A 26,382-nucleotide genomic window follows, 5' to 3' on the forward strand; every position below is an offset into this window, starting at 1 on the left:
TCAAATGTCTTCCTGTCAGAGAAGCTGCCAGTGATCACTCTGCCCATCCCCCAAGCACATGGAGTGACTATCCAATCATCCTATGTTGTAGGCAGAATGATGACCCTCCCTGAAGGTGGTTTTTTAAAATATTACTTTAAAGGGGGCACCTAGGGGCGCCTGGGTGGCTCAGTGGGTTAAAGCCTCTGCTTTCGGCTCAGGTCATGATCCCAGGGTCCTGGGATCGAGCCCCGCATCGGGCTTCCTGCTCCACAGAGGAGCCTGCTTTCCTTCCTCTCTCTCTCTGCCTGCCTCTCTGCCTACTTGTGATCTTTGTCTGTCAAATAAATTAAAAAAAAAAAAAAAAATTTAAAGGGGGCACCTGGCTGGCTCAGTCAGTGAAGCATGCAACTCTTGATCTTGGAGTGATGGGCTTAAGCCCCATGTTGGGTGTGGAAATCATCTATTTTATTTATTTATTTATTTATTTATATATATATATATATAGAGAGAGAGAGAGAGAGAGAGAGAGGAGAGAGAGAGATCTTATTTAGTTGAGAGTCAGAGAGAGAGAGTGCAAGGATGCAGTAGGGGTGCGGCGGTAGGGGCAGAGGGAGACGGAGAAGCAGGGAATCCTAAGGAGACTTCTCCCTGAGTGCAGAACCCCATGCAGGGCTCAATCTTACAACCCACGATATCACGACTGAAATCACAAGTTGGATGCTTAACTGACTAGGCCACCAAGGCATCCCAGTAAATAAAGTCTTAAAATATATATGTATGGGGCGTCTGGGTGGCTCAGTGGGTTAAGCCGCTGCCTTCGGCTCAGGTCATGATCTCAGGGTCCTGGGATCGAGTCCCGCATCGGGCTCTCTGCTTGGCGGGGAGCCTGCTTCCTCCTCTCTCTCTCTCTGCCTGCCTCTCTGCATACTTGTGATCTCTCTCTGTCAAATAAATAAATAAATAATCTTAAAAAAAATATATGTATATATGTATGTATGTGTATGCACACACACACACTACTTTGAAGTATTATTTATCTTGATTACTGAAGTTTTTCTGAACCTTTGGGGTGCATTCTTTCAAATTTCATTCCCAAGGCAAGCATCTTACTCAAGTGCTGGCCCTGCCTTCCTCCCTCCCTCCATGAAGGACCTCCACTGGTCACATTAAGATCCAAATGACTTAACCACTACCTATCATGGGAAGGGGCACTTAAACTTCTTGATTTACAGAATACCTGGCTATTCTACAATGAACATATTAGCAAAAAAGAAAACCAAACCACAGATAACCTTGAAGAAGAGATCACCTCCATTTATATGCTTTTAATGTTGAGTTGGGGGAGAGGGACAGATTTATGTTCGCTGTTCCCGATCGTAATCATTAACAACCTTCTTCAATAGGAATGTGGACAAGCTATATGAGTACAAATGTATGGGATCAGGTTCAACTGGAAAATCCTCTAGAAAGTAACTCAACAATTTACCCCTGGAAGTTGGGATCTGAAGTACTGAAGGAGGGACTTCAATAGTCTCGTGGTTTTTTTTAACTACACAGTTGACCTTGAACAACAAGGGGGTCAGGAGTGATGACACCCCCCAATCTCCTAACTGCCCCATCCCCAACCCCACAGAGTTGAAAATCCAAGCATAACTTTTGATTCCCCCCAATTTTAACATCTAATAGCCTACTGTTGACCTGAAGTCTCACTAACAATATAAACAGTCAATTAACACATACTTTGTATATGTATTATAGGGACTGTATTCTTACCATAAAGTAAGCTGGAGAAAAGAAAATGTTATTAAGAAAGTCATAATGAAGAAAAAGAAAATCGTAAGGAAGAGAAAATACATTTACAGTACTGCACTATGAAAAATTTCTGTATAAATGGACCAGCAGAGTGGAAACACTTGTTGTTCAAGGGTCAACTGATACGGACCTGTAATGGTTTTCCTGTCTTGCAATGAACATGTGTTACATTCCTAATTGTTTAAAGTACCAATAAAAATGCAAAATAAATGGCCCGTCATACCCATAAGTGGTTCTCTCTGCTTACAGGCCAGGTGGTAAGGAGAGGTCTAGCTGGAGAGGTCACTGTGAAGAGGCTGGTCCTTTCGCCGGTATATATGGGAGTAGGTACTCTAACTCCCACCCAGCTGGAGGGGCCCCTCATGCCCTAAGGGAAAAGCCTCAGCTTTGGCACAAACAGGTGGCCAGGTTCCTTCCCCACAAGCTGGTCATGTATCTCTGAGTTCTGAATTTCTTTTTTTTTTTTTTAAGTAGACTCCACACCCCGCATGGAGCCCAACATGGGCCTTGAACTCCCGACCCTGAGATCAAGACCTGAACCAAAATCAAGAGTCAGATGCTTAACTGACTGACCCGCCCAGGTGTCCCTGGCACTTTGATGCTATGATCTGAATGGCTGTACTTGTTTTTTTTTTTTTTTTTTAAGATTTTATTTATTTATTTGACAGAGATCACAAGTAGGCAGAGAGGCAGGCAGAGAGAGAGAGGGGGAAGCAGGCTCCCTGCCTAGCAGAGAGCCCGAAGCGGGGCTCGATCCCAGGACCCTGGCATCACTACCTGAGCCACTCAGGCGCCCTGTGCTTGTTTTTCTTTTAATACTTTTTTAAACCCTTTCAGTTATTTTAAAAGTTACACTTATTTTATTGTAGAAAAATGGGAAAGTACAGATAAGAAAAAAGAAAATAATTATGCTTTTCATACCATATGAAATCCCAGAAAAAAAGAACAGCTGACATTTTGCTGCACACCTCCCAGGTATTTTCTTTATAGACATGTGACGAAGTCTTCATATTGTTTTTTTAAAAGCAAACGAGGAGGGCGTCTGGGTGGTTCCGTTGGTTGAGCGACTGTCTTTTTTTGTTTTTTTTTTTTAAAGATTTTATTTATTTATTTGACAGAGAGAGATCACAAGTAGGCAGAGAGGCAGGCAGAGAGAGAGCAAGGGAAGCAGGCTCCCCGCTGAGCAGAGAGCCCAATGCAGGACTCGATCCTAGGACCCTGGAATCATGGCCTGAGCTGAAGGCAGAGGCTTTAACCCACTGAGCCACCCAGTTGCCCCAGAGCAACTGTCTTTGACTCAGGTCATGATCCTGGAGTCCCTTATCGGGATGGAGTTCCGCGTCAGGCAGGAAGCCGGCTTCTCTCTCCGCCTCTGCCTGCCCCTCTCCCTGCTTGTGCTCGCTCTCTCTCTTTCTCACTCTCAAATAAATAAATAAAATCTTAAAAATGAAATAAAATACAAATGAGAAGGGGGAGCCTAGGTGACAGATCTCTGCTTGGCGGGAGCCTGCTTCCCGCCCCCATCTGCCTGCCTCTCTGCCTCCTTGAGATCTGTCTCTGTGTCAAATAAAGTCTTTAAAAAAAAAAATGAGGAGGTCTTATTTTACAAATTGGTAGTAACTTTTTTTTAACTTAATATATTATATTAATATAATATATATTATATTATATTATTTTTATATATAATATATAATATAATATAATATATATAATATATTATAAATACTTTTGCTGCTGCTTGTTTTAAATGCCAATTTTTAGGGATTAGGGACTTACTCACTTATTCTAACAATTCCTTTTATTTTTTAAATTTACTTCCACTTGTCATTTTCAGTCATTATCTCAATTTTAAAAATTAACTGAACTGCACAAAAACAACTACAGTACTGGCATACAAGTGTATTACTGACAGCTGCAACTCTTTAACACAGCTCTACTCTATTTTATCATCTGAAACACAGCATGGTCCCAGTTCTAGGCTGGCCAGATAGTACTGACCTTCCTGCAAAACAGGAAGCTCAAGCCCAGAGTGGTTAGCTGGGTGGCTTTGGGCAAGTCCCCCACTTCGACCAAGGCAAAGTGGGGTGTGGGTCACAAGTGATACACGGCCATGGGTGGGAGGACTGCGGCTGCCCTTAACTGGTGGCCTCTGCATCCCCACTTCCTGTTCTCACCCAAGCCAACCACCATTCCATCTGAATAGCTGCAGTCTTATACTCTCAGCCTCTCTTGGACCCCCTGATCTTCCCAGGCTTCCAGGTTACCCATGTGAAACCCTGTCCACAGGACTCATTTCTTTGCCCTGGAGAGCAGACAGGTTCTAGCGTGCTGAACCCTGGGGCCCTGGGGCCGTGCAGGCTCCTTGCAGAAGGAGCCACGTGGCTCAATGGCAGGTGCCTTGACTGGCATCATGTTCGCTCCTTTTGACCCCTGGGAGGAACACCACAGTCTCTCATATACAGACTCTCCACCTACGTTGTCCAGGAAAAGAGCTCATACCGGCAAGGGTCAGCCAGGGAGTAACCTGCTGGCCAAGACAGTGACCCTGAGCAATGGCTGGTCAGAATCAAAGCCAACAACTCTTCTGGCAGGAATGCCATGGGAATCCTGATGAATCAGGTCAGGAGATGCGAACACAGGACAGGTGGAGAAAGAAGGCTGGCGCTGGGGACAACCCACAGGACTGGTCAACTCTCCCGATCTCCGGATCCGGCCGTTAGCAGGAGCCAACAAAGGCCTAAGGAAATACTTTTTCTTCCAGAGAGCTAAGGTCTTTTCAGACCCCTTGTTCAGGACCTGACTGTCTCGGAAGGGAGAAAGCTTAGTGTCTGTATTTGATAAATAGGAATATATCCTCAGAGCAGATTCCAAGAGGCAGGGCAACCAAGGCTTGGAGCAGTAAAGAACTATAGTTCTAGAGTTTTCTGACATCTGTGGCCCTTTATAACATGTCACTTCAGTTCACACTGGAGTAGAATCAAATCAGCACTGCAGGACGAGAGCAGAGAAGAAAAACCTCATTTGACTGTGGTGAGGAAAAATCAGCTTGTATCCCTCACCCAACACAACTAAGCCTGAAACTAGGCTCTGGCCCCTCCAAGGGAACCAGACTATTAACTCTTCTCACTCAAGACAGGACCTGCAGGTAGACGTGGAGTCTGAGTCCCGTTCCCTAAGCAGCTTATTCAAGTATTCCTTCCAGCCTCCTGCCAAGCCTCACCCTCCCTGAGGCATTCTGGAAACAGATTTCCCCATCTTATCACATGCCCAATGCTATCTTAGCACTTTTTAGGGGCTGGTGCCCCACGGCACCCACTACTCAGCTGGGAAGGCCCCATAATCCTCTCCTGCTAACCTACACCCATTAGCCTGAGCAAAGCCTGAGTAGGCCAGCCTATTTCCAATCAGGTCATAGATGCATGTTTGCCCCTCAATGAGAGCACAGGCCCACTGAGGGCAGGGCTCATTCTTCTCCTAACTTTCAAAGTCACCAGAAGAAGTGTATAAACTTGGTGTGAAATAGATGTAATCACAAAAGATTAGCTCAACACACTAGACTGTATACGGCGTCTGCAAGATGCACACATTTTAAGTATAATTAGTCATTTCACAGATGAGGACACTAAATGGAGTGATTTGAACAAGGACACATCCCTCAGCTTCAAGGGAGCAGAGCTGGGAGTGCAACCCAGGAACGCCCAGCACAGAAGCTCGAGGGCCTGAGGACTGCCCATCCCTACCAAACGCTGTATTTACTGGATGCTAGAACATGCGAATTACATACACAACACATGTATGTGTACGTCCATATGTAGATACAAGAACGTGCATCCAAATATTCGTAGTAAATGGCAAAGAATATCCTTACCCTTTCTTCAGACTCACGTGGATTCATAAGTAGCACATGGAAAGAAACAAAACCATGTGTAAAAGAGGAAACAAAACAAGAAAATAAATGTTCGCTCTCCTTGGTGATAAAAACACAAATGTAAGTTTAATGAGGCACCTGTTTATGCTTATTTAATGGGCCGCAAAGAAACCATACCTGCCATGTCGGATGTATGAAACCGGTCCCTTCGGATAGTGCCGGGAACACTGAGACTACATATGCCTTCTAGGAAATCCATATATATATATATATATATATATATATATATATATATGCCAAAAGTTTTTAAATGAATGCTTTTGTCAGTCATTCAACACACAGGCCTGTGAACCTGAGCTAGGGAACCTGGGGAGCCCCGTTTTTAGAAAGGTTCCCTCTTCGCTGTTTCTCTACTAGGTCCCGTTCACTCACACTCTGTATTTCACCTTGCATCTGAATCAAGGAGCTCTGTCCCCACTGCAAGATCGAGGCAGGAGAGTGAATCATTCTCGGAGCCTCCAAAGCCCGATAACATCTAAAAAGAACCGAATCCCCAACATGTTGCTGGAAACTAGACCCAAACGAACCTGGGTCAGTGCTGTTATCAAGACCCCACCTTCAGTGATCTGTGAAATAACACCTCTTACTCACCTGACATCGCCTTGAAGCAGACCCTTCCCTGGACTCCTGAAGGAACACACACCCTGGACCCCTTCCCAGTGTAAACCCCTGACCCCAAGCAACAGAGGGACTCGCTCTCCTTCCCAGACATTCCACCTACCATATGCCATCACTTACGCTATTCAATAAACTCTGCTTCCACTTCCTCCTGGCTCGTGTTCGATGCCTTTTTATTTCGTTTTTCTAAAGTTTTTTTTACTTTATTTATTTATTTTGTGATCTCTACACCCAACATGGGGCTCAAAGCCTCAACCCTGGGATCAAGAGTTGCCTGCCCTTCTGACGGAGCCAGCCAGGTGCCCCTTGTGTTTCATTTCTATCCTGCTCAAAGTGCAGTGACCCTCTCTGGATTGTCAGATCGGGCCTGCCTACATCAAAGCCATTATGTACCTGGCACAGAACCAGGTACCGCTGGATCAAACGGGCAAGAGTGTGGGTCCTGACACATCAGTGACCATGCCAGCTCTGGAATGACCAGCCGGGGACTCCATATACGTGAGGTAGTAATAAACACTACCCCTGTCGAGGCCACTGTTGTTTTGGGTTTTCTGTTACTTATGACCAAGTCCAGTCTTATTTAGACTGAAGGTAAATGAGCTTTCAGCAGCTAGTGTCTGGCTTTTTATTTTAAGATTTTATTTTATTTATTTGTCAGAGAGCTAGAGAGAGAGAGAGCACAAGCAGGAGGAGTGGCAGGCAGAGGGAAAAGCAGGCTCCCCACTGAGTAGTGAGCCTGATGCAGGACTCGATCCCAGAACCTTGGAATCATGACCTGAGCCAAAGGCAGACACTTAACCATCTGAGCCACCCAGGCATCCCTGGTGTGGGGCTTCGTAATGGAGCAGGAAGCAAGATCATCAAAACAGAGTAAACATACGGGAAGGAAGTGGAGGTCTAAGCAGTGTGGAAAAGGTATGATGTCATCACCATGGAAAGAGAGAGAGTGATCTCATCAAAGATACATAGTAAAACAGCTGGGCAGTGACAAGTTCCTTCTTGAGTCTCCAGAAACAGGTACTCAAAGAAGCCAATTTTTAAATGCCCTAAATGAATGAAGATGAACAGCACGACACTATTTATCACAGAAAACTTCAGAAATTATATAAATGTCAAACAGCAAGAGGCTTACATCACTTATAGTATTTTTTAAATGATTATTAGGAAAAGTAGATATCAATAGATAACCTATACTTTATTATCATATTTATATTTTATTTATTATATAGAAACAGTAGAATACAAAATAGTACATACACTAGGGTTACAATCACATGTGGAGGGAAAAAATTGCAAGAAGTACCAAATTACTAACAATATATTTTTAATTTCCTTGACTTTGTTACGTTAGTATTAAAAACTATTATTTTTAAATAGCATGTAAGAATCATCTCATTGAGTAGTGAATAGTCTCAAAAAAGTAAGATGTCTCATGTCTCTCTGTGACCCACAGAAGCCAAGAAGTATTGCTATGGAAGACTGAAGATTGTTATTGAGTTGCGCAGCCTGAGATGGCATGATGACTCGGGAAGAATGCTCCTCTCTCTAACCAGTGATGGATTTTCTCTCCTGGTCACAGGGGCTCTGATCAGGTGGTCAGCATCCCAAGTGTGGACCCTGCTCTGTATGTGGGTCTTGTGCCTCTCCCTGGACATGTGGCTCCCAGCAGGGCCAAAGACCATCCTTGATGAGATCACTCTCCCAAGCACAAAATGACCAGCCAGTCACAGTAGAGCAGGCTCTGCAGAAGCCCAGAAGGACGCTTCCCCCTAACGGGAAAGTGAAGACAAGAGCACTTCACTGGCTTGGGTGAGTAGCCTCCGTTCTCTGCCACGTATGTCTCTCACTGCTCACTTCCTTTGTTCATTTGCTCACTCTGATATTTGATGAGTGTCTGTTACATGCCAGGCACCATCTTAGGTGTGAACAAGTCAGACGCACCTCATGGGGCTTACAGTCATGGGAATTAGACACTAAAGAGGTAAGTACAGTATTGTAGATTGTCTTACGGGAGCAGGGCACCATAGGAACAGTCACGTAGTGTCGAGTGAATTGGCTCGTTAGAAACCGTAATCATCATTTGGTAACTGACCTACGAGTGCCACACTAGAGTAGATAAGCAGGGGGAGGCAGGTGATCAGAGCAGAGAGGCAGGCTGGGCTGGGTCTGGCAGAGCTGTGTAAGCCATGGTCAGACTTTTAGGCTCCAAGGGCCACGAGAGGCCACTGGAGAAATTCAAGCAGGGGAAGGATGCAAACTCATATATGTTATTGAGAGCTAAGTGACTAGGTTCTGGAAAACAGTGGCTCCAGCTCAAGAGGGCACTGAAGGGAAGCCCAAGGTGGACAGCTATGCAGCAGGCCTGACTGAAACAAAAGACAGAGGTCTCCAAAAAGGCGGTCTCCAGAGGAGGATGGGCAGGAAGAGGATTTTTTAAAAATACCTGGAATGCTGGAGCATTTTTTTAAAGAGTCTCTGATAAAGGTGAATAATTTGCAGAAATAGAAAAAACTGAGCCTAAAATTCATGTGGAATCTCAAAGGACCCTGAGTAGCTAACACCATCTTGAAAAACAAGAACAAAACTAGAGGACTCACACTTCTTGAATTCAAAACTTACTACAGACCCACAGTAATCAAAACAGTGCGGTACTGGCATAAAGACGGACCATGGGATAGAAAAGAAAACCCAGAAATAAACTGTTGCATACACAAATGACTTTTGACAAGGGTGCCAGGACCATTCAATAGGAAAAGGACAGTCTTTTCAAAAAATGGTGCTGGGAAAACTGGATATCCACATGCAAAAGAATGAAGTTGGACACTTCCTTAACACCAAATACAAAAATTAACTCAATATGGACCAAGGACCTAACTGTAAGACCTGAAACAATAAAACTCTTAGGAGAAAACATAGGGCAAAAACTTTACAACACCAGATTTGGCAATGACTTCTTGGATATGACACCAAAAGCACAGATAACAAAAGGGAAAACAGGGGCACCTGGGTGGCTCAGTGGGTTAAGCCTCTGCCTTCGGCTCAGGTCATGATCTCGGGGTCCTGGGATCGAGCCCCACGTTGGGCTCTCTGCTCAGCGGGGAACCTGCTTCTCCCTCCTCTGTGTGCCTGCCTCTCTGGCTACTTGTGATCTCTCTCTGTGTCAAATAAATAAAATCTTTTTTTAAAAAAAGGGAAAACAGACAAACTGAACTTCATGAGTACTTAAAAATTGTGTGTGTCAAAGACAATAACAACAAAGTAAAAAAGCAACCGCAGAATGGGAGAAAATAGTTGCAAATTATATATCTGATAAAGGGTTCATAGCCAGAATATATAGAGATAACTCCTTTTTTTTAAGAGATCACTCTTAACAGCAAAAAAATAAACAATCTGATTCAAAAGCAAGCAGAAGACTTGAATAGACATTTCTCTAAATATACATGAATGGCCAACAAGAAAACGAAAAGATGTTCAATTTCACTAACCACTAGGGAAATACAAAATGAAACTACAATATCATCTGGTACCCTTAGGATGGCTATTACTAAAACAAACAAAGAAACAAACAAAAAACTAGAAAGCAGCAAAGTGTTGATGAGAATGTGGAGAAACTGGAACCCTTCTACACTGCTGGCAAAAATGCAGCCACCAACAGCAATATATGGCAGCTCCTCAAAAAATTAAAAATAGAGTTACCATATGATCTAGCAATTAAGCTTCTAAGCACATTCCCAAAAGAACTGAAAGCAGGATCTTAAAAAAATAGATTTTTTAAAGATTTTATTTATTTATTTATTTGAGAGAGAGCACATGAGTATCAGCAGGGAGAGGGGACAAGAGAGAGGTGGAGAGACTCTCAAGCAGACTCTGTGCTCGACATGGAGCAGGACACTAGGCTTGATTTCACGACCTTGAGATCATGACCTCATGACCTGAGCAGAAATGAAGAGTCAGTCGTTTAACTGGGTCACCCAGGTTTCCCAGTCTTTTTTTTTTTTTTTAAGATTTTTGTTTATTTATTTATTTGACAAAGAAAGACACAGGGGAGAGGGAACACAAGCAGGGGAAACGTGAGAGGGAGAAGCAGGCTTCCTGCAGAGCAGGGAGCCTGATGTGGGGCTCCATCCCAGGACTGTGGAATCATGACCTGAGCTGAAGGCAGACACTTAACGACTGAGCCATTCGGGCTCCCGCCAGGCTCCCCAGTCTTGAAGAAATATTTGTAAACCTGTGTTTATGCCAGCATTATTCCCAAGCACTAAAATGTGGAAGAAACCCAAGTATCTGTCTACAGATGGAAAGATAAGCAACATATGCTCCATATGCATAACAGAATATTATTCTGCCTTCAAAAGTTAGGAGATTCTGAAATATGTTACAACATGGATAAACCTTGAGGGCTAAGTTATGCTAAGTGAAATAAGCCAGTCATAAAAAGGCAAATACTGGGGGCGCCTGGGTGGCTCAGTGGGTTAAGCCGCTGCCTTCGGCTCAGGTCATGGTCTCAGGGTCCTGGGATCGAGTCCCGCATCGGGCTCTCTGATCGGCGGGGAGCCTGCTTCCCTCTCTCTCTCTCTGCCTGCCTCTCTGCCTACTTGTGATCTCTCTCTCTGTCAAATAAATAAATAAAATCTTTAAAAAAAAAAAAAAAGGCAAATACTGTATGATTTCATTTATCTGAGGTACTTATGGGCTCCTGCGTGGCTCAGTAGGTTAACTGTCACCTTCGGCTCAGGTCATGATTCTGGAGTCCCAGGGCTCAATGGCGGGTCAGCTTCTCCCTCTGACCCTCCCCTTCTCGTGCTCGCTCTCTTTCATTCTCTCTCTCTCAAATAAATAAATAAGATCTTTTTTTAAAGGAGCACCTGGGTGGTTCAGTGGGTTAAGCCTCTGCCTTCGGCTCGGGTCCTGATCTCGGGGTCCCAGGATCGAGCCCTGCATCGGGCTCTCTGCTCAGCGGGGAGCCTGCTTCCCCCTCTCTCTCTGCCTGCCTTTCTGCCTACTTGTGATCTGTCATATAAATAAATAAAATCTTTTTTAAAAAATATTTTTTTAAAATCTGTTAAAAAAAAAAAAAACAGAGTGATAAATATACTGCTAGAAACATGCAACGGACTTTCAGAAATCTCCTAACCAAGATCTAGAAGCAGAAGCAGAGATCAATACAAAGTCCTGGGGTGGGCTCAAGGGCACATTACCCCACCCACCTCCCCAAGCCCCCTGGGGTGTAGCAAGTAGTTTTGTGTGAATGTGGTTCATTTTGTGAACTTTGTGGGTGTGAGGCAGGGGCCAGCCTTCTGCTGCCATTACAACTCTTCATGTTCTTTTTTTTTTTTCTCTCACTGCTAAAATATAGTTGTAAAAATGGTGATGTCATTGAGGCAGATGGAAATTTTAGTATCATCCTTGAGGGTTTATGAAAGTGCTTGAAACCTTAATCCACCCCCATAAATAGTAATATGTACAAAGAATGAAGTCGTCTGTGAAAAAAAAAATATTTACGATCATTACAGTCTTTTTTTTTTTTTTAAGAATAGTGGATAACTAGAGCATTTAAATAAATATCTAAGAATACTCTTTTGTTTTACTTTCAAAAATAGTTAGCTGTGATCATTTGTTTAAAAAAAAAAAAAGTCTTCAACTGGTTTCTGATCTATTATTACAATCCCATGTGACCTGGTCAAGGCTAATGAAACAGCCATATTTGAACAGTGAGTTTTGAAGCTAGGTAACAGTTCCCAAAGATAGAAAACAATGAATATTATGGATTTGTGCACTGGGCCTTAAGAGCCCTGTGCTGTCTTGAGCCTCCTTACACATACAAGTAGTACAAAGAGTTTAAGACAGGGGTATCAGGGCCTGCTGGGGAAAAACTTTCCTGTTCTCATGAAGAAAAACCTCTACCAGATATTTTGAAACCTCTTACCGACCGTTGGTTAATCTTCAGCCCAAAATGCAACATAAGGTAGAGCTAATCCCAGAAAGCTGGTTTAAACAAACAGCCACCAGTCTACTGTGTCTTTGAAAAGTCTGATTTTCCTGCTTTGCTCACACACATATTGTTTGGCAAACAGCCTGTGACTCTGAGGCAAATGATGAAGCCGTTGTTGGGAGGTTGGAAGGTTCACGGCAGCTTTACGAACACTGGTTAAGCATCTGCCTTCGGCTCAGGTCATTCGGCTCAGGTCATGATGCCAGGGTCCTGGAAGGCTTCCTGCTTGGCAGGAAGTCTGCTTCTCCCTCTGCCTTTCCCTTAGCCTGTGCTCGCTCTCTCTCTCTCTCTCTCTCTTGCTCTCTCTCACTCAAATAAATAAATAAAATATTTTTTTATTTGAGAGAAAGAGAGAGTAAGCACAAACAGAGGATGGGCAGAGAGAGAAGCAGACTCCCCGCTGAGCAGGGGGCTCCATCCCAGGACCCTGGGATCATGACCTGAGCCGAAGGCAGACACTTAACCGACTGAGCCACCCAGGTGCCCCTAAATAAATAAAATCTTTTTTTTTAATTGTTTAAAAGATGAAAGAGCTAAATCCTCAAATAGAGCAGTAGGTCAATAGATAATTTTTAAACTGTTCTATCAAGAAAAGGCAGTATAGGGACGCCTGGGTGGCTCAGTTGGTTAAGCAGCTGCCTTCAGCTCAGGTCATGATCCCAGCATTCTGGGATCAAGTCCCACATCGGGCTCCTTGCTCCGCAGGGAGCCTGCTTCTCCCTCTGACTCTGCCTGCCACTCTGTCTGCCTGTGCTCGCTCTCGCTCGCTCTCTCTCTGACAAATAAATAAATAAAATCTTAAAAAAAAAAAAAAGAAATAAAAAGAAAAAGCAGTATAATCGTATTATTTTTTTAAAGTGGTGGTAACTACCAGGAGAGTATGAGCTTCTGTATAATGATGTTGAGAAAAGCAGGAATTTTTTTAATTTTTCTTAAGGATAGGTCCCATGCGTCTCATTAAATTTGTAAGAAAATAAAACAAGAAAAAAGGGTTTTGATAATTATTTTTAAAATAGGTCCCACTGGCTGCTCTAGGAAGAACAAATTGAAGAAGACTGACTATCAGAGCGCCTGGATGGCTCAGTGGGTTAAAGCCTCTGCCTTCAGCTCAGGTCATGATCCCAGGGTCCTGGGATCAAGCCCCGAATTGGGCTCTCCGCTCAGCAGGGAGCCTGCTTCCTCCTCTCTCTCTGCCTGCCTCTCTGCCTACTTGTGATCTCTCTCTCTGTCAAATAAATAAATAAATAATCTTTAAAAAAAAAAAAAAGACTGACTGTCAATAATCTTACCTTGCCTCTGACCACAAGGCAAAACAATACAAAATAGCCCTGCGATGTACTTCTAGGGACCAGTTTCCAAGAGAGAGTATTAAAGACTTAAAGCACTGCCTAAACATTGTATAAACTAGCACATGGAGTCAACATGAAGGGCCTATGTGATAACATGCTTTCTTCTGTTTATTTAAGAGAAAAAAAAAAGCAGCTTCCCATACAGCTGTAGGTCATTCTACAAAAAAAAAAAAAGTCATCTAGCAAAGCCCAATATGGTACCTGCTTTGTTCTGGTAAGGCTCCAGAATGACAAGATTCCATAGTAGCCAAATACATGGAGCAGAGGGACAGCCCTGGGTGCACAGCAGGGCACTGAGCAAGGTCAAACACCCCGGAGACTTGCCCTGGTCACTCCACTTGCAGAACAGAGAGGCCCCACCTACTGTGGGTACAGGAGGGTGCAGAGGAGGGGCAGGACAGAGACTAGGAAGCTGGTCTAGACCAAGATCCTTGAGAATCAGGAAGCCCTTGTTAAAATAAGGATCTAGACAAAGCGTACAGACAGGCTGGGCCTCACATCCCAGTGAGGAACGTGAGACTCACCTGGGGTGCAGGAGGTCAGCTATCTCTTCAGAAACAGGCTCTACATCACCTGTGCGTGTCCACATCTGGAAGACATTGTCTGATCACGCCAAAGACTGGCAGATGTCCTACTGTGTCCTAGCTGCTTCCCTAGAGTGCTGGAAACCATAGCCATGGTCACTGTCCTATTCTGACAAGGTAGCACCAATGTTCATATGCTAAATTACACAGCAGCACTTTACCATGCAGCCCCAAACCCGGCATTCGCAGGGAAGGGTGGGAAAGAAGCCACACACCTGCGCTTCCCATCAGACCCACTCAGGGACCATCCCGCTTCCAAGGAACACTGACTCTCCCCTCTCAAACAGATCCATGGAAAGTTTTCTTTAAATAAGTATTTCTGGGGCACCTGGTGGCTCAGTGAGTTAAGCGTCTGCCTTGGGGTCAGGTCAAGATCTCAGGGTCCTGGAGTGGAGCCCCGCATCAGGCTCCCTGCTCCGTGGGGAGCCTGCTTCTCCCTCTGCTCCTCCTTCCCTTGTTCTCTCTCTCTGTCAAATAAATAAATAAAAATCTCTTTAAAAAATGAATATATAGGGGGCGCCTGGGTGGCTCAGTGGGTTAAGCCGCTGCCTTCGGCTCGGGTCATGATCTCAGGGTCCTGGGATCGAGTCCCGCATCGGGCTCTCTGCTCAGCGGGGAGCCTGCTTCCCTCTCTCTCTCTCTGCCTGCCTCTCCGTCTACTTGTGATTTCTGTCAAGTAAATAAATAAAATCTTTTTAAAAAATGAATATATAGATATAGATATACATAAATAAATATTTCCATGGGGCATTTGAGTAAGAGTATGTATAAAGAATGTGCTGACTCAGGGTGCCTGCAGTAGGTTAAGCCTCTGTCATGATCTCAGGGTCCTGGGATCGAGCCCCACATCGGGCTCTCTGCTCAACAGGCAGCCTGCTTCCCTTTCTCTCTCTGCCTACTTGTGATCTCTGTCTGTCAAATAAATAAATAAAATCTTTAAAAAAAAAAAAAAGGATGTGCTGACTTGTGCCTTTTCTGGAGCATCTACTTAATCTGGCCAAGGGCTTTTCCACTTCCATGGAACATTCCTCTCTTGGGCGTGTGCCTGCCCCTTCCTGCTTATACCCCTATTGCCACCTTTATTTGTCTGTCCCCTCTCTTCTCCTGCATTCACAAAGGTATCCTTCCGGAGGCCTTTCTTGCGGACCTCATATCTTTTCATTCTTTCTCTTTGAGGCACTGCCTTTCATTATCAGCTCTGTGCTGATGGTAACAGTAGCTGACAATGCAGGTGTTCACGATGTGCCATGCCCGTGCCTGGCACTGAGGGATTAGACGTGGTTCATGTCCCATTTTTATAGAAGTGAGGAAGAAGGGCTGAGGCTTGGTGGTGGGGTGGGAGGAGGGAGGTTGACGTAACCAGTCACCCAAAGTCACAGAGACACTGTTACCCTAAGGAGCACAACCGGGATTCAAACCTGCCCAGTGAACCTCCGAGCCCCCACTGGTAACTGACGCCTTTCCATACTTCACGCAGTTCTCTATATTCCGTCCTTCCCATGGCCTTCCCCGACCACCAATCCTGGCATGGGGCTGGGGGCTTCAGAATGCTGCTGGCCTTGGTCGTCACCATGGCTAACCTGTGGTTAGCTACTGTTAATGCTGCCTCTGCCTCTTCTTCCTCCTCCTCCCTCTCTTCCCACAAACAAGTTCCTCCTCCTGACTTCCTAATTTCTGCGGCCCTTACCTCATTCTCCACTTTACGTTACAGGGAGCCTCCACTGAGCCCTCCTCTCCTCTCTAGTGCTCACCTTCAACTGGTTGCCTTGCCCTGTGGCTTTGACCTCCTCTGCCCTTGGCTAGTCCTCCCTGATCTCCTTTCCTCTCCCTATGGCCTCCGCTCAGGACCAGACCCCTCCTCCCAGCCCAGTTTCCTTGGCCTCTCCTTATCCTTACCCCTTCCTCCTCCACGAACTTGAAGCCAAGGCCTGCCCTCCCTACCTTGGTTCCTCGTGGGAATACACCTTCTAACCAAGGTGGTAACCCTTACGTCTGCAAATGCCGCCTCAATTAGAAATCCTCATATAGGGGCGCTTGAGTGGCTCAGTCGGTTAAGCGCCTGTCTTCAGCTCAGGTCAAGATCCCAGGGTCCTGGAATCGAGCCCCGCATCAGGCTCCCTGCTCAGCATGGAGTCTGCTTCCTCCCTCCCTCTGCTCTTCTACCTGCTTGTGCTCGCGTCCTCTCACTCTCTCAAATAAATAAATATTAAAAAAAGAAAGAAAGAAAGAAAGAAATCCTCATATAGACGGGCACCTGGGTGGCTCAGTCAGTTATGCATCTGACTTCGGATCAGGTCATGATCTCAGGGTCCTGGGATCCAGTTCCGATCTGGGCTCCCCGCTGGGTGGGGAGTCTGCTTCTCCCTCTCCCACTCCCCCTCCCCTACTTGTGCTCTCTCTCTAGCTCTCGAATGAATAAATAAAATCATAAAAAAAGAAATCCTTACACAGAAAAGGTATTTTATAAGTATTCAATAAATCCAGTCAACGGATACCCACTTGTGTTTCCAAAGTTTTCTACCATATCCAATCACAACCTTCTTGCCCTTGAAACATGCAAGTGATTCCACTCTGTGCTAACCACAGCCTGGCCTCACCTACCCCCTGAGTGGGTGGAGGCCTCACAGATGCTGCTAAGGTCTCCAGCATGTTCCTTTCTGCCCCTCTGTCCCCAAGCCCAGACAACTGTCCCACTGCCTGATTCCTGAGCATTCACATGCAAGACACTGCGGCAGCGCTGGGGGCTCCACTGATGGCGACACCCAGTGCCTGCCATGCAGGAGAGAGAGCTTCATCCGCAGGGTCAAATGGTGACCCACCACCTATCTCTGGCAATACCGAAGGAGCCGTGCAGACAGCAGTGCTGGGACCGTCTAGCTGAGCGCCAGCCTCACCAAGACATTCACGGAGCCCTTGGTCCACGCAAGGTCCTGCTCCACTGTTTACCAGCCCTAGCAGCGTGGCAACGTTGCTTAACCTCTCTGCCACACTGTTTCCTCATCTGTAAGATGATGGTAAGCCAGCTACCTCTTAGGGTAGTTGTGAGGCTTAAACGAGGAGCATGTGTAAAGGCTTTAAAACGGTGTTAGCTGGGCAGTCAGTTGGCTCAGTCGGTTGGTTAAGCATCTGACTCTTGATTTCGGCTCAGGTCATGACCTCCCGGCCTTGAGACTGAACTCCCCAGTCGGCTCCCAGCTCAGCGTGGAGTCTGCTGGAGGGTCTCTCCCCACCAGAGCACCTCTCTCCTTCTCTCTCTCTCTCCCTCAAATAAATGCTAAAAAATACATCTTTTTTATTAAAAGATGTAATTTATTTGTCAGAGGGAGAGAGAAAGAGCACAAGCAGGAGAGCAGCAGGCAGAGGGAGAAGCAGTCTCCCTACTGAGCAAGGAGCCTGATGTGGAACTCGATCCCAGGACCCTGGGATCATGACCTGAGCTGAAGGCAGATCAACTTAACTGATCTGAGTTAACTTAACTGACTGACTTAAGTTAACTGACTTAACTGACTTAAGTTAGTTAACTGACTGAGCCACTCAGGTGCCCCTAAAAATAAATCTTTAAAAAAAAAAAAAAGAACGGTGTTAGTCACAGGCTGTGCACAGTAAAGTCTGCTATTATTTGATATAAAGTGTTACAGGAAATTAGAGATAAAAGACATCTTTGCAAAATCTCTCTCAGGATCTCAGATACTGTCTGAAAGTATAAGGCCAGCGGGGGGGAAAAGGAGTACAAACAGAAAGTTCTCTCCCCCCTGACCTTCACCTCTAACTCCAAACCCAGACTTCCTTTCTGCACGCACACACAACCCCCGCTGCCCCCCACCCCTACCCACTCCTGCAAGCAGGAGTCAGTGCCTGGGAGCCCTCTGAGCCTGGAGGCTCCTGGTCTCACCCTGTCTCTGGCCCTTAGGCTTTACAGACACACTTGCTCAACCAACAACTCTTCGCTGAGGATCCATCCTCCCCCAGCTCAATGGGGGGCAGTGGTGGGCTTGCAGTCCCCCAGTTCAAAACCATAAACTGACAAATGTTAGGAAGGAACAGAACGTGTGGGGCACGTGAGCAAGCAATAGAGCCTGCTGGGCGCAATCTGGAAAGGCTTCCCTGAAGAGGTGACATTTGGGCTGATATCTGAAAACAGGTGTCACACTTTGAGGCATGGGAAGGCAGGTCTCTGCCCTAATTTTTCCCACCATGACAATGCCTGCAGTGGGACCTACAGGTTGGACAGAGCCCTCAGGGAACCGGGCATCCCAGGGCAGGATCTGAACCTGGTGACTGAAGCCACAGCACCATGCTTCTCCACACACTTTGGGGTCAGGGCTGTGCTGGGCAGCTGCAAGCAGCAGGGTCCTAGATAGGAGACTTTGAGGTGTGCTGACTTCCTGCTCCTGCCTTAAAGGCGGTTGCTCCGCATGAAGGGTTACAGACTCTTGAGGGGCACCTGGGGAGCGAAAGGACTAGGGGAAGAGGACTGGGGCAGGCGGGCGCTGGATGCCGCGCAGCTCTGCGCGGGGACATAGACCTGGGGAGCGGACTCCAGAAACAGGCGAAGCTTCTTGCGGGGAAAACCCTCTTGGTCTCCAGGGGGAAAGCGGGCGCGAACGAGGCTGGGACAGACCGTTCGAGTCCGCCGACCTGGAGAAGACAGTCCCCGGAGTGGGGGTGGGGGGTGCCTGCCGCTGTCAGCTGGCGAGGCTCACACAGGTCCCCCAGATCCGCGCCTGGCGTAGCCTCGGGGACATCGGCGGCTCTCCCCGGACAGTCCGCTCCACGCCTGGGTCTCGAGATCCTCGGCCGGGAGATAGGGGCGCCGCGCCTCTGGGGCCCAGGGGGCAGGGGACGCGGGGACCCCGGGGGCTCAGGGGCGCGCGGAGGGCTGGGGGCCGGGCAGAGAGGGCACATGGCAGCGGACAGGTCCCCGGGCGGCGCCGACTTACCCAGAAGTTCGCCTTGAACAGTGCGCCCGTCATGGCCGGCGCGCGTCGCAGGGGACGAGCCGAGCGGAGCTGCTGGCAGGCGCCGGGTGACCGGACTGTGGCAGCCCGCTGTCCCGCAGCCGGCCTAGGGAGTCGCCCTGCCGCCCGGAGGCCGCCCCGGGTCCTAAACCACGCCCGATAGCGCCCGCCCAGGGCGCACAGCTCCTCCCGGACCGCAGCTCTGGAGTCCAGCGCCGACGCCCATGCCCACGCCCAGGGAAAGTCCCGCGACCTGTGACCCTGGAATTGCCCCCTCGTTCAGGAAGCCTTCAAGGATTGCAAGAAACTGGGCCTGCCGACTTCCCGAATTTGACTCCCTTCCCGCCGACGTGCTCCCCCATCCCCCGACCGAAATCCTGGCGGAGAAATCCAGGCTCAGCCTGATCAGAGGTTGCGTGGACCAGGTGTCAGCTCCGCAGAGCTTGAAGACTGACCATACCAGCGGACGTTTCAGCCAGTCCTGCGTTCTACAGCAGACGCATTCTCTACAGATGAGCCCCTGGCCAGGTTTTCTTGTAAAAGTCAAGGAAAGGTCATTGATACTATTAGCCCTAGACTTTAGGTCCCTTAAGGCGTCCTTCCAAGGCCTCCAAGAGCTCAGCTCCTCCCTGACCTCCTCCCATTTCTCAAGACCCAAGACCCTTTACCACCAATGCCACCCCAGTAGGAGCCCAGAGCCTCCTCCCTCCCCCTGCACTCTTCTACCCTTAGGACATGCATAACCCCAGGACAAGGCCGACCCTTCCCTGCTTTGAAGTACTGTGGTGCTTTGGGACAAAGTAGTGCCCTGACCTACCTGCCCTGAGCCAAAACTGTGGCTCAGAGAGGCTGAATGACTTGCCCAAGATGCCAGGGTATTAAACAGGTGAAGAGCTGGATTAGACTTCTGCCCTTCTAAACAGGGCCAGGGTCAAAGACAGATGTCACACCCCCCCCCCGGGGGGGCAAATCCACCCTGGGCCAAGAGCGTGTGCTCAAGGAAGGGAAAATGAAGATCAAGGGTACCAAGACTGAGTACTCATGGCCACCTGCAACCACAGGCCTGAAGAGGCAAGCATTTGCCCCTTGGGTAGGTTCTGCTTCTGTCCAGACACAGCGGAGGGCAATTGCTGGGCTGATCTGAAGGATAGCTAAAAAGCCTGCCTGAAAATACCACACCCAGTCGCCCTGGGATGAAATCCCACCTGCAGAGTTATCCACAACTAAGAAGATGAAGTGACTCCAGCCCTGGATCACTCCAAGTGGCATGTACCCAGCCATCTGGGTGTCCATCCCTATGGAAAGCAGTGAGGTTAGGAGGAGGGGAAGCCTGGCAGCTCCATCTGGAGGCAGGAGAGGCCATGGTGGACACCAGGAGTAAGGATGAACTGCAAGAGAGGTAAGAAATAGCATGAACTGGGGGTCTTGCCTTCAGCTCAGATTTGTGATCCCAGGGTACTTGGATTGTGTGCTGTGGTGGGCTCCCTGCTCAGCGGAGAGCCCGCTTCTCTCTCTACCCCTTCCCCTGCTCTTCATGTCTCTCTCACCTCTCTCCAAATAAATAAATAAAATCTTCAAAAAAAGAAAAATATATTATAGGGCTGGGTGGCTCAGTCAGCTAAGTGTCTGACTTCAGCTCAGGTCATGATCTCAGGGTGCTGAGATTGAGTCCCTTGGAGCCTGCTTTCTCCCTCTCACTCTGCTTCTCCCCTCTGCTTATTCTCTCTCTCAAATAAATAAATAAAAATCTTTAAAAAAAAAAAATAGCATGAACCGGAAGTTGAAAGAAGTTGAAGTTAAGGAAGACAACACCAAGATTTTTCCTGGAAGTTTTTAATATTTGGGGGCAGATATTTTAGACACAATTCTAATTGTCTAAGTTTTAACTTTATTTTTATATATATATACACATTTATACATATACATACACATATATATACACATACACATACATGCATATTTGGAAGTCTTCCAAATGTTCACAATGCCTATAATGCTTGATTTTCACAGCTCTGGGGCCAAAGATCCCTGAATTTTAACTCTCTTCCACCACCTGGTGGCAGAATTGAAAATTACAAATGCTTGTCCACACTGACGGAAAATACTATGCATTCATTCCTCAACCTTATTAAAGTCATCGTCTGAGCAAGGTGTTGTGAGTAAAAAGACAAATAAAATGTGTACTATATCTAAGGGTCTACAACCAATTGGAGAGATTTTACTAACAAAGTTAAATAGCAATATCAATTTTGCTATAGCAATTTTGAAGTGACATTAAATGATCAATACTTTTAAGATAACCACTGTTAATATTTTGGCATAATCTCTTCCAATAAAACACATTTGTTGTACATAAAACTTTGAATCTTGCTTTTTTTTTTTTTTAAAGATTTTATTTATTTATTTGACAGAGAGAGATCACAAGTAGACGGAGAGGCAGGCAGAGAGAGAGAGAGGGAAGCAGGCTCCCTGCCGAGCAGAGAGCCCGATGCGGGCCTCGATCCCAGGACCCTGAGATCATGACCTGAGCCGAAGGCAGCGGCTTAACCCACTTGCTTTTTTAACTTAACATTTCATAAGTTATCTTCTAAAGTCATTAAATGCACTTTTCCTAACAAGAACTTTGATAGCACCCAGTGTCAGCTAAATGGACACTCTTGCATGTAGAACTTGAAAATCTCTAGGAAGAGAAATTTGGTCATGTCACCAAAATTTAAAATGCGCTTATATTTTGACCCAATATTCCATGTCAAAGACATAATTCCAAATATATTCTCACATGGACAAAGTGAAGTATGTATAGTTATTCATAGCAGCATGGTTATTCCAGCAAAAGATATGAAACAGCTAAATGTCTATCAATGGAGAATCGGCTCAGTAAACTGTGATATATCTTCATAATGAAATAATAGTAAAGCATTAAAAAATGAAGAAGTGGGCACCTGGGTGGCTCAGTGAGTTAAAGCCTCTGCCTTCGGCTCACTCCTGGTCCCAGGGTCCTGGGATCCAGCCCTGCATCTGGGCTCTCTGCTTAGCAGGGAGCCTACTTCCTCCTCTCTCTTTGCCTGTCTCTCTGCTTACTCGTTATCTGTCAAATAAATAAAATCTTTTAAAAAAATGAAGAATTTCTTTGTGTATTGATATTGGATAATCACCAGATATTAAGTGGAAAAAAAAAGGATGCAAAACAAGCTGCCATTTGAGTAAGGTCAGAAAAATTCACACACGTGTGTGCACACACACACACATTTTATTTTAATTTTTTTAAAGATTTTATTTATTTATTTGTCAGACAGAGATCATAAGTAGGCAGAGAGGCAGGCAGGTTGGGGAAAGCAGGCTCCCTGCTGAGCAGAGAGCCCGATTTGGGGTGCAGTCCCAGGACCCTGAGATCATGACCTGCACTAAAGGCAGAGGCTTAAACCATGAGCCACCCAGGTGCCCCTCATTTTTTTTTTAAAGATTTTTTATTTATTCATTTGAGAGAGAGCACAAGCAGGGAGAGAGACAGAGGGAGAGGGAGAAGCAGACTCCCGAAGGAGCTGGGAGCCCAAGGTGGGGCTGGATTCCAGGACCTGGAGATCATGACCTGCTGAGCCACCCAGACACCTGCCCCACACACGTTTTTTTGTTTGTTTGTTTTGTTTTAAAGATTTTATTTATTTATTTGACAGAGAGATCACAAGTAGGCAGAGAGGCAGGCAGAGAGAGAGAGAGGAGGAAGCAGGCTCCCTGCTGAGCAGAGAGCCCGATGTGGGACTCGATCCCAGGATCCTGAGATCATGACCTGAGCCGAAGGCAGTGGCTTAACCCACTGAGCCACCCAGGCACCCCTCACACACGTTTTTAAATGGTTCCCTCTAAGGAGGAGATCGGGCTGAGGAAACATAGGAGCGGGGGAGAACTACTTTTCATTTCATGCCCTTTGGACCTCTGAATTTGTGAGTTTATTACAAATGCCCCCCCAATTTTTTTTTTAAGTTTATTTATTTATTTATTTGACGGAGACCACAAGTAGGCAGAGAGGCAGGCAGAGAGAGAGAGGGAAGCAGGCTCCCTACTGAGCAGAGAGCCCGATGTAGGGCTCGATCCCAGGACCCTGGGATCATGACCTGAGCCGAAGGCAGAGGCTTTAACCCACTGAGCCAGCCACCCAGGCGCCCCAAAATTTAAAAAAACAAAGTAACAAAACAAAACAAACAAAAAAAACCTCTTCAATATTATTTCTAACTTTTGCAAAATTTCCCATCGAGTGGGTATACCAATACTTCCTTAGCATTTCCCTAATGCATTCAGAAACATTACTCTGATAAATATAAAAAATATAAACATTTTTAAGGTTCTTGGAATATAGTGCCAAATGCTTTTCCAGAAAAGTTGTATCGTCTGTACTTTAAGCAGTGGAGGAAGGGGAAGTTTTCCCCAGAGGCTTCAGTGGAAAGATTCCCCCAGGGAAATGGGTGGGCTAAATGATGATGACAACAAATAGCCACTGTCCTCACCAATTCTCCTTCACACTCTCACGCAGTCGGATGTCTACATCCCTCTTCCTCCTTTTTCTCCCACCAACCCTTTCTAGTCATTCTTCCTTAAAACTTAACTGCTTTCTTCGCATGTCTCCCCTTCTCACAAAGCTACCAAGTTTCCCTGTTGTCCATTGGAGTGAAGTCCCAAACATTTCTGCCTGACTTTCAAGACTTTCCTGGGTTTGGCTCCCCCCTGACCTTTCCGATCTCATTGCCCAGGCTCCTGCCCTCCCCCAACCCGAGCCAGTCAGGTTCCCTGTTCTGCCACCCCATCTTTGCCCACGCTTGGCGGGCTACCTGGGTCACTCTTCCTCCTGCTCAAGTTCCACCCGTCACCACTTCCTCAACTTCTCCAGCCCTGCGTGTCTTCTCACTTCTCAAATCTCTGGAACTTGTCATCCATATCACACACACTAGCCCTTAATAATGTATTATTTATATCCTAATGTGCTCTCATCTCTTACCTCCCCAAGAAGACTTCAAAGGACCCAAAGTGAGACTGACATTCTCTCCTGTTGTCTCATGGATTGGACAATGATAGATACCACCGGGGAATTCATCAGCAACAGTTCTACCAATTTTTCTTTCAGTCCTCATAGTAGGAGTCAGCTGTGTCAGTAGGTCTGTCAAGCCAATGTCAAAATGAGAGGCTGGATTTTGTCAGTAAAGTGGGAAGCTGAGTAGATGGAGGAATGGATAAGAGGCTCAGGACAGACAGGAATGGAATACAAGGGACAAACATCCAGGAGGTGGCTGAAGGGCCCAGGGGCTCATTGCATGGTGGGTGAGGAGCTCTGGACTGCATGGAAGCAAGGGCTAAGGGTAGATATGATCAAGATTTGAATTTTCATTAGTTAATGAGTAACTTACTACACACAGGCTTGTTTTTCTGTCAAAAGCCACCATTAAGGCAAGCCACAGAACAAAACAAATTTATAGTATATTTTCCAGAAAGGATTCATAGCCAATATTTATATAAGGAACTTGTAAAATTCAAAAGAAACAAACAAACAAAACCAGACAACTTCATTTTAAAAAGCCGAACAGTCATAAGAATCGTTTCTAGAGGGAAGCCTGGTGGTGCAGTTGGTTTAGTGTCTGACTCTCCATTTCAGCTCAGGTCATGATCTCGGCGTTGTGAGATGAAGCCCCATGTCGAGCTCCACACTCGGCATGGAGCCTACTTAAGATTCTCTCTTTCCCTCTCTCACTATAAAAAAAATTAATTAGGGACGCCTGGGTGGCTCAGTTGGTTGAGCAGCTGCCTTTGGCTCAGGTCATGATCCCAGCGTCCTGGGATCGAGTCCCATGTTGGGCTCCTTGCTCAGCAGGGAGCCTGCTTCTCCCTCTGCCTCTGCCTGCCTCTCTGTCTGCCTGTGCTCACTCTCTCTGACAAATAAATAAATAAAATCTTTTTTAAAAAAATTAATTAATTGAAAAGGACTGTTTCTAGGGCTGGGGCAGGAAATACAAGCTGAGAGCATCTTATAGTGTCAGAAAGTGACACACACGCAAAACAATTAGGGGCATAGCAAAGAAATACAGGAGCCAGATGAAACCTCCCAGTGGGGTCGCCTGGGTGGCTTAGTTGGTTAAGCAGCCGCCTTCCGCTCAGGTCATGATCCTGGGACCCTGGGATCAAGCCCCACCTCAGGTTCCCTGCTCAGCACAGAGCCTGCTTCTCCCTCTCCCTTTGCTGCTCCCTACCACCCCTCGCTTATACTACTAGCTCACTCTCACTCTCAAATAAATAAAATAGAAAGAAAGAAAGAAAGAAGAGGCGAGGGAGGGAGGGAAAGAATTAGAGAAAGAAACCTCCTAATGGCTAAAGCTGGAACTGATATCAACAACAAAAATACTGGATTATGAGATTATAACCCAAAGTAGGCAACAACTAACCACAAGCCCGTATGGATAGAATTGGGTACTTGGATACATAAATAAATGGAGAAATACAGATCTATAGGGCAGAAGAATTCCAAATAATCTATGTAGACAGTTCTTCCCTTACAGGGATGGAGCATAACTGCTCACCCTTTAGTGGAAACTGGAAATAGTGACTCTTCCAAAGAATGCTGTGTGGAAGGGGTCGGGGAGAGAGGAAACTTACCATGAAGAAGCTGACAAACCATACATCAGGCAATATCATTCACAAAGGAAAGGAGAAAGAAAAAAACCCAACAACAATGACAATTCACCTTGGTGGTACATACCTTTGATGTCATGTGACAAGAATGGTGCTTTCTGTCTGTAGTCTTCCAGCCAAAACCCATACCCTCAGCCTAAGCATGAAGAAAATACCAAACTTAAACTGGGAAGACATTTTATAAAATACCTAATTAATACCTCTTAGAACTCTCGCAGTCACCACAAACCAAGAAAGTCTAAAAAACTGTCAGAGCCCAGAGGAGCCTAAGGAGACATGATGAATAATGTGGTATCCTGGATGAGATCTAAGGCAGGGGGAGGACAATAGGTAAAAGTTAGGGAAATCCAATGGGGTAAAGGAGATAGAAAGTAAAATCAAAACCAAAGAAATCTCAATAAAATAAGGACCGAAGTCCATAGTGCATCAGTGTTGGTTCACTGGTTAAGTCAGATACACAGTATGGATGCCCTGGCATGATACTGAC

The 26,382-nt window shown here is 46.2% G+C and overlaps 1 protein-coding gene across 1 annotated transcript in view; it reads right to left on the reverse strand.

The window, feature by feature from the left end:
- Positions 1 to 19,474, reverse strand: part of PSTPIP2 (proline-serine-threonine phosphatase interacting protein 2) — a 68,473-nt gene extending 48,999 nt beyond the window's left edge. The window contains exon 1 of the mRNA XM_059409583.1: positions 19,206 to 19,474. Coding sequence (XP_059265566.1) covers positions 19,206 to 19,238 — 33 coding nt within the window. The 5' untranslated portion in view covers positions 19,239 to 19,474. The remainder of the gene's footprint in view (positions 1 to 19,205) is intronic.
- Positions 19,475 to 26,382: the final 6,908 nt, after the last annotated feature.

The sequence above is a fragment of the Mustela nigripes genome, chromosome 8 (genome assembly GCF_022355385.1).
Source record: "Mustela nigripes isolate SB6536 chromosome 8, MUSNIG.SB6536, whole genome shotgun sequence".
Lineage (NCBI taxonomy): Eukaryota > Metazoa > Chordata > Mammalia > Carnivora > Mustelidae > Mustela > Mustela nigripes.